Source organism: Metarhizium robertsii (assembly GCF_000187425.2).
Source record: "Metarhizium robertsii ARSEF 23 chromosome Unknown MAA_Scf_8, whole genome shotgun sequence".
In the NCBI taxonomy this organism is placed as follows: Eukaryota; Fungi; Ascomycota; class Sordariomycetes; order Hypocreales; family Clavicipitaceae; genus Metarhizium; species Metarhizium robertsii.
The window spans coordinates 54,401-71,075 of record NW_011942226.1 but is presented as its reverse complement, the minus strand read 5'-3'; the positions used below and the strand labels follow the sequence as shown (position 1 = coordinate 71,075).

Below are 16,675 nucleotides of genomic sequence, written 5' to 3'. Positions count from 1 at the left end.
TTGGGGATATGACAAACATCTGGCCTGTATTTTACGTATGAGTCGTCACTCTCGGGTTTGTTTGGGTAGCTAAAGGTAATCTAATTTTGATGCAAAACACGCCAACTCCTCCACCCTCAGCATGGTAGCCCCGCTGCCAGTTTCTAAGCCGCCCGAATCTTCGTACCCAAAAGTGCAACGCCTGTTCAAGGATATTTAGTGACAAAGGTATGATCTCCGAAATCGCACTCAGCGTTCCCAAATCTCAGAGATCAGTGCCACGCGGTTCTTCCTGTGCTTGACCTCCATTGGGAGGCGTTTAGCTGGGTGAAACGGCGCGGATGCTGAAAAACCGGACTTGCCGAGGTAACTCATCGGTGTATATACTTTTGTACGGTGCTGTGACCAATAGCAAGGAAGTGAACCAGTTAATTGTTTATGTTCATTGTATCCACGCATACTGTACCAGCAGGTAAAGTGTCGGGCTGGTCATGGTGAATATTCGCGATGGAATGGTATGGCCTGTGGCTTGCGACTCGTGGGCATCCATTCGCAGAGAAGCGGGCAATGTTAGTTTGTGCTGACCGACTGCAGCACCCAAAGTATGCCTGTCTTCTTTTCCTTGCACTGGAACGGGTACTCGCAGTCTCTCCAACAATCACCAATATCTACCTCCTTGCCGAGAGTTATTCCTCTGGCTCCGAAAATGTCTCTGCAGGCTTCACCTCTGGGGGCGCTGTTCAGGCAGAATATGTGACCGTCGTTTAGACAGCGTCTTGTTGCAGAAAATCGATATCTTGCGTGGCACAAGTGGCAGACCCAACCCCACTGTGAATCCATGCTTCTACAAGTGTCGACAGGTGCGCGTCCTTGGCGGTGATAGAGTGCTTTGGCGCACGGCTCATCAACTTCACCGCTCCAGAGCTAAACGTAGCCAAGTGGAATATATACATAGCGTGCCATGCCATACCTTCCATTGATGTTGATGTTGATTATGAGCCGCCATGTCATTGCAGGCTGTAAAGAGAATTATGTGATGGCGAATGCCACATACGGAGCTCAGCACGGCCCTGTGGATGCTGTGGTAAGCGATAGCGTAGTCAGCATTTGAGACGGCTTTGGCTCTGATGTGACAAGAAGGTCTCGATCACTGCTGGTGTGACCGTGCGGTGCCCGCAGCAAGAAGTCGGTCACCAGATCTAAGTCAGTGGTGACTCATTCTGTGTCTGTGCACAGGACGCAGGGGTGATTCAGGCACGTTTCTGTAATGTGTCCAATGAAAGCCTCGATCCATCTCATTCGGTGCTCCGTTTCTTCTGGCAGCCCTCGCAAAGCAGGATCCGACGGATGAACGAGCGCCTGCTTCATGGCCGCGGCAAGGAATTCCAGGAACAGATCAAGCTCTGGAAGCAAATGGTGTTCATGAATGTCGGCACGCCATTGGAAACGCTTCAAAATCTCAAGTTCCAATTCAAGGATGCCTCGCTCTGTGAAAAACAGGTTGTTGCAAGAGCACATCAGGCAGTATACCCAGAACGAACTGTCGCGTGGCACATCCATCAGGTATTTTGTTGTGAGAACCAGACAGCCGAAAAAAGCTTCGTAAGGCGTACTGCTGGGAACGCTCATTCCCGGCTCCAGAGACCAGCCAAGCCGCCCAAGGTATACAGGGAGAGCCAGCATGACGTTTAATCGCGTTTTGGAGTGGTGCAGTATTCGCGCTATGAAAGATCGTAAAGAGGTTGCACCTGGGGTAGGGGTGAAATACAACCCACCACACGCACGAAGAGTGGCATATTCCAAGAAATTAACCAGGGCTCTGCATGTTGGTTCAATCAAGAATTCATCACCGTCTTCGTCATTTGAAGTCCTGGTCATCTCGTGGCTGGAAAATGTGTACCGGAGGCATGGACGGATCGGGAAACAAGTTATACCTACTACGACACTGTATATACTTGGCTGCCTGCATTGCTGGTAACATAATATTAGTACAGCAAGTTGTCTGTTGTAGGCCTATTCGCAGGTGGCAAAGCTTTCTTGGCTGCACGTAGTATCTAGGGCCCATGTTGACTACGGAACTGTTGCACTGATCACCCGTAATACATACAGTACACGTTGGAAAATGTAGACTAGACAGCACCACAGAGCTGAAAATGGCTCTGTACGGGCACATCACATTTGTTCTGCCTTCCAGAGCACGGAATAATCTTTGGTAAGACGTCTTTCAGGTAATGGAGATACAAACAGGTATCACCGCGAATGGAGACTTACCGCCGCGTGTCATTTCCTAAACGCACTGCTATATATGCATGCTCCCAAGATGGCTATTCAACACTCATTTCTGACGACGGCGAGTTGACATTTCATTACAGATGGGTGCGGCTGCTATACTGGGGATGGCTCCTTAAGCGGCAAAAAGTGACCGACACGCTGTGTGGGCAAAATCTGATATATATTCTGGTGTTTCCAGCGTCTGTGTGATAGTGTGATACACGAAGGATGTGGGGCTTTACAAAGAATGTCAAGTACAAAAAGATAGCGACGTCGCCCGACTCACAATCTCAAGAAGGCGCGGCTTGTCAATATGAAACGGATTCGGGATCGAAACAAGAGGGCATGGTTGCACAGGTCAAAAGATTGCTGGAGTCCATTCCGCGGAAGGCGTCCGGCAACTAAGAAGAGTCCACCCTTTTATTTGGTTAGCGAACAAGCTTAGCTTTGCGCCTCCCTGCAAATCGGGCATTAGATGAGGGCCATTGTTTTCTGCCAATCATGTATTGGATACAAACTGACGCCATCAAAATGGCGACGAATTTATTATCAGGTGTTCTGTCCAGCCGAAAACTTAAATAAAAATACGCTTGCAATATATCATACATTTGGCATTCCTTTCTGGTCTCCTCAAGGTCGCCGCAAATCGCAGAATATGGAATGCATCTGGCCACAAACGAACTTCCCTCGGTGCCACCGCAAACAAATTAAAATACAAACAAAAACAGAAAGCCCTTGTCGCTTAATCAAAAACTTCATTGACGCACGCCGTTGTTGTATCCTGGTATCTCGATCCTCAAATATAACGGGGGTCCCAATACAAACCCTAGTTATTAGAGTTACGCTTTGAATGAAAGGCAAAATATCTAAGAAATGGCTTCGTGAATGAATCAATCCATCACAAAGAAATGTCTCAGCTTGAATTTATTTATGATGAATCCGACCGTCAATCCTGATGCTCTACATCCCGGCCATTATCGCAGGGTAACCCTCCCAAGGAGTCTCCCAAGGATTCGGCATGGCAATAGGAGGCAGTAAATGTAGTGGAGATTGAGTGTCAAAATACGGCATCTGAAAAGATGGAAACATATTTGCCATGTTCCAGAAAAATGGGTCCATGGTGGGCTGAAAGAAACTTTGTGTGGCCAGACCGTTTTGTGTGCCCAGGTTGCTTTGTGTGCCGAGACTGCTTTGTGCGCTCAAGCTGGGTTGTGTATCCAAACTGTTTTGTGTGATCAGGCTGCTGCTGTCATCCTTTGGATACGACGGTTGAGCAAGTTCTTGTTCGACAACGGCGTTCTCCACAGTCCTTGTGGCCTCGACCTCGACAGAGGGTTGTGAAGATGAAGAGTCATCTGCGGCGGGAAAGAGCTTTTCCACATCGATGTAAGGCGTTTTCTCGCGCGATGTGCTCACAGAGGACGATTCGACTGGTAACGGTATTGTCGGGCTCTTCACAAGTTCCTTGATCTGCCCGATGTCGTTGAGGGTGACAGCGAGCTTCACCTTCTGGAGTATCGTCATCATCTTTGCGACGTCCTTTGTCTTCTTTTCTATGTCCTTCTTCCTCTTCTCTCGGTGCTTTTGCTGTGCCATCCGGTTCTTTTCTCTTCTCAATTTCTGTGCTCGCTCTAGTTCGGCAGCTTTACTTTCGGATGCAGACATCTTGTTTGTTTTCCTTCATTATGGCTTCGACACCGCAGCTTTAAATAAACCTAAGACAAAAGCAGAGGTGTTTGAAATCTTTCCCCTGAATTGTTTGAGATATTCTGAAACATTCGCATCCCTTTGATTTGTCGCCTTATGAGGTTCTAGGCTGCTCATTGTAGTCATCCCCTTGGCGGCACTCACTCTGTAGTATGGCCACTTGTCACAGTCCATTACCAGATTGGGTTGGTCATAAAGTTTGGAATGGGTCAACTGGACTACAACTTGGGCTCATTGTTTCAGGGTAGGTTGCTTTGGTCACTTGTGAAGCACTGTCGTTATGAGCAGGGGATACGTGATAACTTCCCTTTGATTCTGCCGATACGAGCCGCAGTATGTAAAACCATGTGATGTGTGGCATCTCTTTGATCATTCGTTGATCTATGCTGACATACAAACTATTTGCGGCCACTGGAAATCCGTCCAATTCCGTCAATTTAGTCCCTGACAGAGCTGATCTCCTGTGGAGTCATATGAGGAATACGAGCAACAGGCCAGGTAGACGCCCCCCCTCCCCCTTTGATGCTTCTCCAAACTCCCGATTATTTGAAAACAATGGTCATGTAACCTCTGGACATGTGTGATATTTTCTTGTGATCTTTTACCCATGTATATTTCTACATGTTACTGCTCTGGCTCCGCTGCTGCTTGGAACCCATTGGTTGCGGCATCCTGTGATCCTTCCTGTGAAGGTGCTTCGCCGTCGGCACCGAGGAAGTCCGCTTTTGCAGAATCCAAAAGACGACTGAAAGCGTAGGAGGCTGTGTCTCTGGCTCGCTTTGCCATTGCAAGCCATAGTGATAGCTCAAGAGAGGTCTCAGGTACCGTCTTCGTACCAGCCGCCGTGGTGGGACGACTGGCTGCGAAGAGGAGATTGAGACCCTTGTAAAGATACGTCGTGCCCGAGCGATTGGCTTTGACTCTCAAAAGAATAAGGATTGCAATGGCCAAGACTTTAATTATACGAACTGTGCTTTTGACTAGATCTTCAAGAATATGCAAGATTGCGATGAGAATTAGTAGCCAAACTGAGGTGCTGGGCGTGATCGGCCAATTGCGCGACGTCTTCATGATTATTGTGCCGGAAATTGTTACAGAAGAGTGGTATTGGTTTTATATCTATGATCATATTCTTACAGAAGAGTGCTATTGGTTTTATATCTATGATCATGCCTTATGGTGCTATTAATATTTTAGTGCTCATTCGTAGCTATGTTTGTAATGCACGCTTTATGTATTGTTGTGTGACCGTTGGGATTTGTCGTTTAGGTGAGGATAGCAACTGCTCATTCGTATTAATAGCTATGTTTGTATCGCACGCTTTATGTGTTGGTGTGTGACCGTTGGGATTTGTCGTTTCAGGATTAGATACAATCGTTTTGGAGCTCCATATTTACGAGCCGCTCACTATGTGCCGCTGCGAGGTAGTTCGTGTATGCGGGTTTGTTAGGTAAAACCCGATTTTCCGGGATGAAACGTAGTTCCTCCCACAATTGCATGTCAAACTTTCGTCGAGGTCTCGTGCTCCAAGATCTGCGTGATTTCTGTCTCTGCATATATAACCAGGGCGCGTTAGCACATGTTGATTGTCAGAGATTTTTGATCGAAAGATATATAACCAGGGCGCGGTAGCACATGTAGATTGTCAGAGATTTTTGATCGAACAATCTGAAGACTTCAACATGTCACTGCCAGTCGACACCGTAATCACCCATTTAAACCGACTCGTTCGGGGGTTCAGACACAGCAAAGGAGACCAGCTGCAATGTCGCTGCTCGCCACCTCCACTGGAAGATTACATACCATGGCTGGTGAGATTATTTCGCCTGGAATCTCCGGAGTTGCTCTACGCATCGGCTTATCTGGACCGGCTGCATCATTCACGACGAAGGCCAAGGGGAATACAGCGATGCACCTCACATCGCCTGGCATTGGCGGCTATTGTTGTTGCCCACAAGTACTTACGGGACAGTAGCTACACGAATATGGACTGGGGTCGAGGTCTCTGCATATCAAAGGAGGAAATGGACAGAACAGAGAGGGCGATGTTGAAGTTACTGGGTTGGAATTTGAGGGTCTCAGATGAGGAACTCCAAGCCGTTAGTTTGGCTGTCCGCCGCCCTCTCACGCATCCCACCCGACTGAAAAAAATTCGTCTTAGGCGAGAGAATGCGATAATGGGAACCCGAGCTCGTATGGTTCAGGACATTGTGGTTGTTTGACGGGTCATGCGAGTCGTATGCATGCAAATCTTTTTGTTCAATACCTGTGCGGGTTGCATCAACTATTCCCGCGTTGCGGCCTCTACGAGCAGTCCAATGTATGTTCTACTTAAGAAGTACTACGTTAACAGGTTAGCCTGTGGTTTAATTTGAATTTATCCTATGTTGTTGTCTTTTCTTGAACCTGTGGCTGCTTAGTGCTCATGTGCGTATTTGGTGGAGGCGACAACGTGTGGACCGGCTGAACTACATGATTTGCAATCTCTCGCTTTAGCCGTCTCATTTACGTGGGAACTTATGGAGAAGTGATGATGAACGTGATGTATTCGCTATGTTTGCCTAAAAAGCTGAATGAACCCTGCATCCCGCTGACTTCGGTTATCTTGCCCTTGGGCTGACCGAAGGACACAGAAGAAGCACCGCGGCAAGCTGCAACAATTTTCTCAGACGTATGGGCGAAACCAACCCCCACTCAAATGAACATTTCTTGACGTATTTGCTTCCAGCTTGGTGGTTTGGGCTTGTGTTGTCCTGTTCTCTTCCTCGGTGGATCCGCCGGAAGCTCTGCATACTTGGGCCCTCGACGGCAACGCCTGCACTTGTCGTACCTTATCTCCTGTACGCTGACCTTGAGGTTCGTTTTGCGGCACAGCCAACTGCTCAACATCCCAGAGAACTCACATGTCTCTCGGTAAACGGTGCGATTCCTGCCACAGCATTCGCAAACGTTTTGAGTTTCTATTAACAACATTTTCTGCAGGAAAAGGACGCGTATCAAATTTTGCTGCGGAAGAAGATGGGATATCGGTGAGAGTCGTCCGACAATAATTTCTCTTCCTATGGGTTGTTTTTGCTATCAACGGAGGGGATGCTCTCCTCTTTTCAACCGAGACATCCTCCTAGATGGAGTAAGGCACTTGCGGTGCTTACGGCAGCGGCACTGTTCCACAAGGGAATATTAGATCATGATGCTGCATTATGAATATGTTCCACTCGACCCTTTTCCAACTACAACCAGATTGGCGGCTGTCAAAAGTCGTTCGTCAGTGTAGCGGCCCCTCATGAGAGCTCGATGTGTCAATACCAGGCGGGCGTGAAGTGGCTGGGTGGTCGCCAGTTAGCCACAAAGCGCTGCAGACGGATATTTACGGAACCGGACTTCTCCAACCACAACCAGATTGGCGGCTGTCAAAAGTCGTTCGTCAGTGTAGCGGCCCCTCATGAGAGCTCGATGTGTCAATACCAGGCGGGCGTGAAGTGGCTGGGTGGTCGCCAGTTAGCCACAAATCCTTTTCCAACTACAACCAGATTGGCGGCTGTCAAAAGTCGTTCGTCAGTGTAGCGGCCCCTCATGAGAGCTCGATGTGTCAATACCAGGCGGGCGTGAAGTGGCTGGGTGGTCGCCAGTTAGCCACAAATTGTTGCAGACGGATATTTACGGAACCAGGTCGCTTCTATTCATTCATTCTGGTACATACGGTATAATACATGTACAGTATTGTTGGAATGTTAGGGACTCAATGTACACAGCCACACTGTACAATGTATACTGGTCAGTATATTTAGCAGGGTGTCGCACTTTTTACGTGCTTAAATGAGTAAGAAAAAGTTGTGTTATTGATTGAAGTTGTTAGGTGCGGGGTCCCGCATATGGTTTAAGTACACAGGTGGATTATTAACATGTAGTTTCATGTGGCTCCTCAAAGATCATGCATTATTTGCCACACAGGGCTTCTCCCACTGTGGTGTCAAATCAAGTCGTCAACTCCACAATCATTAACAAGTATGTACATACCGTACAAGGGGACAGAAGGTATTGTACTTTTGTACGTACCCTTACCGTACGTTTGATCATCATTATCATGAATATTTTTAGTCTTTCCACTATTTAGGCGTATGCTGATGTAACATTTGCTATGGCAGTTGCCAATCGGACACGTCGGTGCCATGTTCACTCTCGCCCTCTCGCCACTGCTTCGCTTCCTCAAAGTACCTCTTCACAATCTCCATCCCTGCCAAAGTGTCGTCCGGCCGTAACACGCACTTTCCACATGCCGCTTATCTCTGTGTCGCACGGCCAGCTTGCCGAAGAGTCGCTCCGCCATTAATCTGTGGGAGAGGCGGATCTTCGTCGCCTTTCAATGGCCACCTGCTAGGCTTTTCACACTCGGCAACGATGGTGTGAGGCACTGATACTAACGTTGTTTCCTGGGCCGTAAAACTAGAAATTATGAGGCGTCGTGGGTCAATTGTTTTGTCGTCTGTTGTGTTGCTTTGCTGCTCACACGCTGGGTGGTTCTTTGTTGTTGACATTGTTTCATCGCCCGTGCGAGATGGTGCGAGGGACGCCGTTGTACTGGTCATGTGCTGTGTTAAGTGCTCAGAAATCCCACTTATATGTACGCGCCACTGGCCAAGGACTGGCACATTGAATTGCAGAGAGTGAATGCTGGACCGGCTGACAAGTTCGCGGATACAGCTTATAACATGTGCCGCCCATCCACTTTACTCATGAAATACTAACATCCCATTCACATTTAAAGATGCCCAATCACTCGCTTTCACCATTTACGTGAATCGGATCTAATAAGTATAGTACTGGTACAAACAAAGTCTCAGAAAAGAACGGTCAGATTCAAGACAACAGGTCAGCATGCACCCGGTAAATGTCATGCTGAGGTGCATTGTGCGTGCTCTCTACCAAACCGAGCATGTGGTCATTGTCGAATTACTTATCCGTTACAAAAGGTCCGTCCCTTCGGGTCAACCCCCCATCCCCCACTTGAAGGATACAGCTTGATAACAATGATCAAAGATTGACTGCCAGAGAGATGGCAGACCATCTCCGCCTCCCCCAGGTCGAACTAAGCAAGAAGTGTGACGATCTTTGTTCCGAATTTCTCATCTCATCGTATGTATAATCTTGTGCTTTGGTCGATAATGGTTTGCTTCCTTTTTACCTTGCTTTGCGTCTTCGCTATATTTTCATCTCGTTTTGACGCGCCACAGGCAAATCCACGAAGCAAGTGGCAAGCCACGCTACTACATTGACTTTAAAACGGCCATGTTTGCGGTCGGCGCTCGTTTGAAGGGGATCGAGAAGATTTTAGACGCGAAAAAGGACCCCATGGAAGAACAGGCCATGGAGTGTCGAAACTGCGAAGTCAAATTGGCTATGAACAAGCTTTACTACCCAGCTGGCGAGGAAGGCTTTGCATGCCCCAGATGCAACAGGACGTTAGAGCTCGTCTCAATGCCCGATTCCTCCGGCGTGGCGGCTGCTCCCATAATCCGGGAAGACCTGAATTTCTTTTTCCGTCTTTTAAGGGAGGCCGACGAAGCATACAAGGCCGAGTTCCCCGGTGAAGCAACCAGCTGGAGTTATGGTGAAATATAGCTTTCCCCTGTCAATTGCATTATATGTACTTAGTTCGGAGTCATGACGAACGATATGATTAACAACTATGACACCAAGGAAGCATCGTGATGATAGCAGACAGTCTTGATGTGAACCACAGAACCGACTTCCATGAAGTGCGTCGCTCTACTCCAGTCAAGCCCCAACGAGGCGCCGTTAATATGACAGTTATGAAGGTTGTTTCGGCCATGAAGGAACTCTGGGGGTGGGGTTAATGATTGGCGACTGACCTTGGAGGAGCCTCCGTGCCCAGCTATGCCATCACAGGGCTGGCGAAGCCCGGGTTAATTTCCAACAACGGCATCAGCCAGTTACAATCGTCATGAGCCTCCACGCCTAGGAAAGACTCATTTGGCGAATCTGAAAGTAGCGGATGGCTAAATATTTCCAGCGCGGTCCTCGACGCGTTAAAGTTATTGAATCCTGGGTTATACATGCCAAGCTGGTTCGTTGCACTCAAGGCTAGGGGATCCAATATGGAGTCTATGATTTGATCACAACCAAAGCTCGCATCTGCTGAATCGAGGTGCCAGTGCGGAGACGGTTCTGGAGGAGGCCGTGCGACTACAACATCCTCTATGACATCGTCATCTAGCGGAGGACTGTCTACCGCTTCCGCCGTCGGCGCAGGCGTGGTGCTGCCACCGACCGCGATTGCGCTTGTCGGGAGGGATTGTAGCTGCTCGTTGAAAACATGGTTCTCGAGAGCGTCCCCGTTCTTGATGGACAGAGTCACCTTGGTGTCTGTCAAGACAGCCAGCTCATGTGCCTTCTTCAGAATTCCCTGCCTCCTCTTTTTGAACGTAGCATTGCGGTTTCTCAAGTTTTCGACTTTCTTAATTTCGATCTTTCTTCTGCCCATGCCTGCTTTAGATCTGACCGTGCTACCTTTTTATCCAAGCCCAGCTCCCAATATAGACCGCTTCAGGTCTACTTGCTGACAAAATCGCTTTGCCATCTTGTCTCGTCGTATGTACATGTACCGTCATCGGCTGGTTACGTGGATTGGCCACTTAGTCGCGCTACACAACGGGCCGGGTGCATTGATAGAACACCGTCTAAGATAAGGCAATCCTCATTGTGTGAAATAAGAGCTAGGAATAATGCATCAAATGCCCTATATCATGGAGGACATCATCAACCCACTCGAACAACATGTTCTTTGGCAAACCTACCTTGTGTTGCTTGTTGCTCGCGGCCTCTGCCGCTCATTGTCATCAATCAGATAGTGATGACGACGAAAAGTACCACTGCCCAAGAGACGTTGTGAAGCTTGAACGAGGCGGGAAAGTTGAGATCTTCAGCCCAACCGCCAATGTAAGCTGCACCACAGTTGATATTTTTCTGCTTGCGGATAATTCCTCTCTTCCGGGAGTCACACTCACCAATGGTAATGTACCTTGTGATGGTTTTCCGCTTCAATATATATCGCTTCCGAGCAATATATCCACGGGGCAAGCCAAGATCACTTGGAACTGTGGAGGAGAAGATAACTACTGCCGCATAGTCAACATAGGTGATCCTGCCACCGCGGGAGCTCCGATATCTACGGCCGCCATTAGCCAGACATGTAGTCATGCGTCCAACACGCCGTCAGGTACATGTGCGTCCCCGTCCGTAAGCTTGGTGATGGAATCTAACTTGTCAAATTAGGCGCTGGTATACCTACAGCTTCAGCAGGGACATCCGTTACCACCGGCGTTCCCACTGATGGCTCGACTGCTACGACACTAGGCGGCGTTACTGCGACGGGCTCTTCAACCGGAGCGACAACCGGAGCGCCAACCGGACCTCCTAGTGCACCTCCAACGGTACCGGCTACAACGCAGGAACCCATTCCGACCTCTACCATAATTGGCGGCCCAGAGGGAACTCGGCCGACTAGTCCTGGTGGTGGTGATGTCCCAACCATGACACATAGCACAGATCCCGTTCCATTCAGCACCAATCCCGCCCAACAAACCACGGCTCCAAGGGACAGTGCTACCCCTACAAACGCGGCAGGGACTCAAGGGAATGGTTCGGCGACCGGCCCGATCAGTATGGGTACAACAGCCAATCCGACCAGCCAATCGGCGCACACATGCACATGTCACGATAGTTGAGGAAGACGTTCTGTATTTTGGTTATAAAGTTGAAGCTCGATTAGTTCCTGTACTTCAAGAAAATGACACGGTCACTCAATAATTGTACCGAGCACAATGCGCACAGATGCAGACTTAGTAAAGTTTGATTCGCCGTGACAATACAATGGACATTGTTAATCGTACTTCATATGCACACTACGACATGCCCCAAATATATATATATATATATATTAACACTGCGGCTAGTTACAGTAGCCACTTCATACGCATTCAGAAATATTTCTAATACTTATGGTCTTAAATCAACCGAGGCAGGGGTAAGAACATCTAGACTTTACGCCTCTTCATCGTATAAATGCGCGAGGATGATTGATCAGTTATTACTACAAAATATGAACCCAAACTGTAACTTGCATGGAGCGGGCCCACGTCATGTTTCTCTGCCTGAGGTTTTAGTGCATAAAATAGGTATTTGCGAGATTGCTTTGAACATAGAAGACCCGGTTTTTTTCATATCTACTGCTGAACGACACGAGAGTTTGACTCGCGCAAGGACATGAATCAATATATAACGAGTGACGAGGCTTGCAAAGTTTATGTCGGGTATTTGTATCTAAGTACTTCGAGAAGAGGATGTCCATGTTAGCGAAAATAGCGGTTGCCAACAGAAAAGCCGACCATCCGGGTTAAGCACCACGCATGCCGCACATCGGTGTCAACGAAACCAATGGCACGACTTGTTCTCCGTTGTTGCTCGCCGCGAACTACCGGCGGGTGAATATGTACGAAGAGCCACTGTAGTCCCACAAAGGTTAACCGCCCATTTGAACCAGATAGCGGCCTCCGAAACGTGGTGACCATGCTGTGTGTGGCGGATGCGATCATTTACCAATTCATGATTAAATATTTTGTGCTATTTATTATTTAAAAACTTCTATTAATACATGAATACTTTACTCTACCTGTTGGGAAAGGGATCTTCCATCGACATTCACGTTTGGTAACCGAAGATTGCCCTCAATCGTACCTCACCAGGTTGTTGGACGATGCCAATGCCATCCACGTCCTCCATGCCTTGTAGATACGCATTGTCTCCAGTCCCGCCGGCATAAACCGTAGAGCATACATTGTACTGAGAACAAACCTGTAGTCCCGGGATATCGAGCCCGCTCTTTGCTGCAACAAGACACGAGGCATCAGCTCCAGACCATCCATCATGCTTCGTGGCCATTTCGAACTCCAACCATGTAGAGGCAAACTGCTTGATCCCGGTCAGTTGGACAGCGGCACCTAGACTGCAGGTACATCCGCCGATAGTGTTTTGGTCCGCAGCAAGCACACTATGTCCTCCTGGAGGCAGGGTAAAATCGAGAACTTCGTTCCCCAGGAAAAAGCCTCCAACGCCGCCGTTTGGTCCTATTTTCAACCAGCAGACGCAGACTTGGCTTTTCGATGCCGAATTCGTCATGTTGATTATGTACTGGTATTGGTTCGCAATGCTGTCGTCCACCAGCATCAAATTGCACCCATAATCACCGTTCGCGCCGAGATTACCTGCGTAAAGAATGTCGTCTACTGTCGCCCTCTCGGCAATGGGACGATCTTCACAAAACTTTTGAAAAGCTGTATGAACTTGAGTTGTGTAAGATGAGCTTATCGAAGCCTTGCAGGTAGAAGCCATTGCAATGATGATGAGCAAGAAAAAAACTCTAAGCTGGCTGTGGTTTGGCATGGCTGGTCGAGTTAGCTCCCATCAAGCATACATATAACACCTTCGAAACTGAAAATAGACGCTTTGCGGGTGTGCGTATTATTGGCACCAACGGCTCTGCCAATTATACGCCAATCATGAATATAAAGTTCCCTACAAACACCTGGTGGCAAAGTAAATGTCGAGATCCACAGCGCTGGTTGTCCGTAAAACGAGTCTTGCCTCTGTCATCCGCGTCATCGCAACCGCCTTGGAAAAGGGTTGGGCTGAAACTGACCTGTCAGACTCAATGCTCAAGGCATTAGAATCCTACTCCGACAATGTGCCTTCCAAGTCCGGACCCCCAAAAAGTACTCCTTCAACAAGGCCTACCACGCCTAGGAGCTCAACCAGGGTTACCAAGGGAAAGGCCGCAGCTACCAAGAACCCCCCCAAAACCGCGTCTCAAGGCAGAGAGGGGGACGTGGTTACGCAGAAGGATCTAGCTGAGTTTCGTAAGAAATGGAAGGGGTACACTGTGGCCCGATTGAAGGAACTGTATGACGATTGTAACATCTCTTATGATAAAAATGCAAAGAAGCCCGAGATACACAAGATATATGGCAACAAAGCAAACGCCGAAAAAATCGTCAAAAAAGAGAGAGCGTTATTGAAGAATGGAGAAGAAACTGTGGAAGAGATGGACGGTGAGAAGGCCGAGTTGAAAGTTCAGAAGATGAAGGAATGGTTCAACTATGATGCCGGTCAATTGAAAACCCTATTAGACAAGTTCGATGTCAAATATGGAGTCAGGATAAGAGAGCCCGGCCTCAAACGCTTACTAGAAGCAAATGCGGACTGGATGGCAGCAGAGGCGATAAGCTGTTGACTGGTCTGTTGGGTGTGAAGCTGGCAAGTCTTGGGCTCCTCCCAGAAGCTAAATCATATAGCTACAGTAGCACGGCCATTCAGATCCTTATATCTTGAGGTAGGATATATAATTTAGCAATGGCTGAAATAATACAGTAGAAGGCTTAATGGGTGTCGCGGTATTGGTACATAAGATAAATAAGGTGACCCACAAGAAGTCTAAAAGTAGTTTAGCGTCAGAACCCGTATGTACCTCCACAACAGATACTGTTGCCTAATGCCATCTCACAAGCCTTCGGAATCAGTATAAAGTCCTACCACCGCCTCATTCTTTCTTCCAGGGTGCCATAGTTAACCTAGAGCTACCTACTTAGTGCGGACATGTGCACGCACCCCGGATTGCACCCAGTAGGTAGAATATACGTACTTATATAAGAGCGATTTCCAGATTTTCACTTTAAGCCTCGGGAAGGTCGGAATATACTTCGCTTGTCTGCCAACAACCCCCCTAGACTCACTCTAGCATACGCTACTCGGAATTCGCCCCCGTGCCTCTTGATACACGAGTTGCCAAAATATCCATAAGAACAACTCTATCAAGTTGTTGTCATGGAAGAAATCATTGACAACAATCCCGGAACGATGATTGATATTGCCCCAGATGGTGATGTCGTTCTAGTTGTTGGACAGAAAAAGTGCAGCATACGTGTCCATTCACTGATCCTGAAGGCAGCCTCAAACCCCTTTTCGGCCATGTTGGGAGTGGACTTCAAGGAAGGCTGCGACATGACTGACATGGAAGAGCCAGTGAAGTTGCCCTTGCCAGAAGACAATGTGGTGGGCCTGAAGTACATCTGCGCTGTTGCACACCATCAAAACAAGATGGTGCCTGAATTATGGCGGCGGACGATGTTCTAGGGGTGGCTGTCATGGCGGACAATACGACTTCCTTGATGCATTTCGATTTGCGAGCGGCACCTGGCTTCATCCCCACGGGAAGGGTTTTGATGAGCTAATACGGCTTACCGCTGCAGCGCTTCTATTCCGGAATGCGCGGGCATTCAAGGCCATCACCAAAGAATTAATACTCAACTACAGTGGGTCTTACATTTCTATATGGAGCCAGGATCTAGACCCTTTCATAAACTGGAAGGTATTCTGTAAGCACCTGCAACAAAAGGTTTACCATATCCCAAAACAACTGACCAATGGTTAGGCATGTTAGAAGAAGAAAGAAACTCCGCCAGATTACAACTAGCCCAGATACTCCTTAGCGGGGTTAATACTGGTGGTTGTTGCCACAAGTGCGGATGGTCCAGCAAATATGCATTCGCATACGTGCAGTTACTGGAAAGCCTTTGGCCCGTTGGATTAGCTTGCCTCTCTGACGCACTGGACCAAGCAGGAGGGATGCCTGAACCTGTTCCTTTGGAAGAGAGTGCTGTGTGCAAATTCGGATATAAGCATACTGTTCCACAGTACGGCAGCGACAGACGTGGAAAGCTAGAAAATCTGAAGAACAGCAATGGGCTATGTTTATTGTGTGTTCTGTCAGGTGGAGCGGAGTCGGGAAACTATGGGATTTCACATGAACACTGATGCTGCGAAGAATTCCAACACATTTACCATTGAAACAATGGCGACGGGGGCTGGCAGATGACCTCCAGTAGAAAGAAGGCTTGGACAGCCTTGCATGGCGCGTTTCTGTCTGGTCTACTACAGTGTGGGACAAAAAAGCCTTCCGCTTTTGCAAACCAATTAAAAAAAAGAGGTGTGACGCAGACAGTGTCAATTCTTCTAATTTCCACACAGTGTACTTATCACTAGCCAGGAACCGTTGGCTCAATGAGTCAATCGCCCCAATGCAGGGACCAACTGGTGGAGGTGTCCTCCTGGTACCGCAACTTTTGGGTCGCACTGTCCCTGCTGGCCAATAAAAATAGCAGGATACTTATTACTTATGCAACCTCGTAATTTGGCCTGAGATCCATGTACCCATTAACAATATTCGTAACTGGTAAGCAAAGGAATGCTTGCAAAAGCGGAAGGCTTTTTTGTCCCAGACTGTACCTAAAACCCAATTCTATTGACTTATTTATAGGGCTTTGCCTTAATTGTTCAGGGTGCGGAAGCTCCCCAGAATTGACGAGTGTGTCAAGTGCCGCTTTGTCGCGCCATTGCTCGTAACACTCCATATACTCCTCAGAGAGGAAGCTCGCTATTGCTTGGGCTACATTGTCGCCACGCCTATGGTAGGCTTTCGCAGTATGTTGTGCGTTAGGAAGGATCTAATAATTACCATTTGACGTCTTAAGTTATTAACTTGAGTTATTAATAGTTAGGTGGGTTATTAATTCAGTCCCCACTAAGTTAAGTTAACTTACACTACCAGCTATTTAACAGCCTCTCAGGATACATATCCAATCACCAA

The 16,675-nt window shown here is 48.0% G+C and overlaps 9 protein-coding genes across 9 annotated transcripts in view; 5 read left to right on the top strand and 4 right to left on the bottom strand.

Annotated features, from left to right (window-relative positions):
• MAA_00879 (Acyl-CoA oxidase/dehydrogenase, central domain protein) overlaps positions 1 to 747 on the top strand; it is a gene marked incomplete at both ends in the record, with an annotated part of 1,687 nt that extends 940 nt beyond the window's left edge. Inside the window, one exon of the mRNA XM_007818877.1 lies at positions 574 to 747. Coding sequence (XP_007817068.1) covers positions 574 to 747 — 174 coding nt within the window. The remainder of the gene's footprint in view (positions 1 to 573) is intronic.
• Positions 748 to 3,210: 2,463 nt separating this feature from the next.
• On the bottom strand, positions 3,211 to 3,915 carry MAA_00878 (Basic-leucine zipper (bZIP) transcription factor; the record flags this gene model as incomplete). Its single annotated transcript, XM_007818876.1, has 1 exon — positions 3,211 to 3,915. The coding sequence occupies one exon, from the start codon at positions 3,913 to 3,915 to the stop codon at positions 3,211 to 3,213; it is 705 nt and encodes a 234-aa protein (XP_007817067.1).
• Positions 3,916 to 4,581: 666 nt separating this feature from the next.
• On the bottom strand, positions 4,582 to 5,028 carry MAA_00877 (uncharacterized protein; the record flags this gene model as incomplete). The annotated part of the gene is made up of 1 exon (XM_007818875.1): positions 4,582 to 5,028. The coding sequence occupies one exon, from the start codon at positions 5,026 to 5,028 to the stop codon at positions 4,582 to 4,584; it is 447 nt and encodes a 148-aa protein (XP_007817066.1).
• A 694-nt stretch (positions 5,029 to 5,722) lies between these two features.
• On the top strand, positions 5,723 to 5,932 carry MAA_11425 (uncharacterized protein; the record flags this gene model as incomplete). Its single annotated transcript, XM_011413419.1, has 1 exon — positions 5,723 to 5,932. The coding sequence occupies one exon, from the start codon at positions 5,723 to 5,725 to the stop codon at positions 5,930 to 5,932; it is 210 nt and encodes a 69-aa protein (XP_011411721.1).
• Positions 5,933 to 9,010: 3,078 nt separating this feature from the next.
• Positions 9,011 to 9,576, top strand: MAA_11424 (uncharacterized protein; the record flags this gene model as incomplete). Its single annotated transcript, XM_011413418.1, has 2 exons — positions 9,011 to 9,090; positions 9,189 to 9,576. 2 exons carry the CDS (start codon positions 9,011 to 9,013, stop codon positions 9,574 to 9,576), a joined length of 468 nt encoding a protein of 155 aa, XP_011411720.1.
• A 274-nt stretch (positions 9,577 to 9,850) lies between these two features.
• Positions 9,851 to 10,459, bottom strand: MAA_00876 (Transcription factor, MADS-box; the record flags this gene model as incomplete). Its single annotated transcript, XM_007818874.1, has 1 exon — positions 9,851 to 10,459. One exon carries the CDS (start codon positions 10,457 to 10,459, stop codon positions 9,851 to 9,853), a length of 609 nt encoding a protein of 202 aa, XP_007817065.1.
• Positions 10,460 to 12,675: 2,216 nt separating this feature from the next.
• On the bottom strand, positions 12,676 to 13,365 carry MAA_00875 (allergen Asp F4-like protein; the record flags this gene model as incomplete). Its single annotated transcript, XM_007818873.1, has 1 exon — positions 12,676 to 13,365. One exon carries the CDS (start codon positions 13,363 to 13,365, stop codon positions 12,676 to 12,678), a length of 690 nt encoding a protein of 229 aa, XP_007817064.1.
• A 319-nt stretch (positions 13,366 to 13,684) lies between these two features.
• Positions 13,685 to 14,263, top strand: MAA_00874 (uncharacterized protein; the record flags this gene model as incomplete). The annotated part of the gene is made up of 1 exon (XM_007818872.1): positions 13,685 to 14,263. One exon carries the CDS (start codon positions 13,685 to 13,687, stop codon positions 14,261 to 14,263), a length of 579 nt encoding a protein of 192 aa, XP_007817063.1.
• A 590-nt stretch (positions 14,264 to 14,853) lies between these two features.
• On the top strand, positions 14,854 to 15,162 carry MAA_11423 (cupin domain-containing protein; the record flags this gene model as incomplete). Its single annotated transcript, XM_011413417.1, has 1 exon — positions 14,854 to 15,162. The coding sequence occupies one exon, from the start codon at positions 14,854 to 14,856 to the stop codon at positions 15,160 to 15,162; it is 309 nt and encodes a 102-aa protein (XP_011411719.1).
• Between the last annotated feature and the right edge of the window lie 1,513 nt (positions 15,163 to 16,675).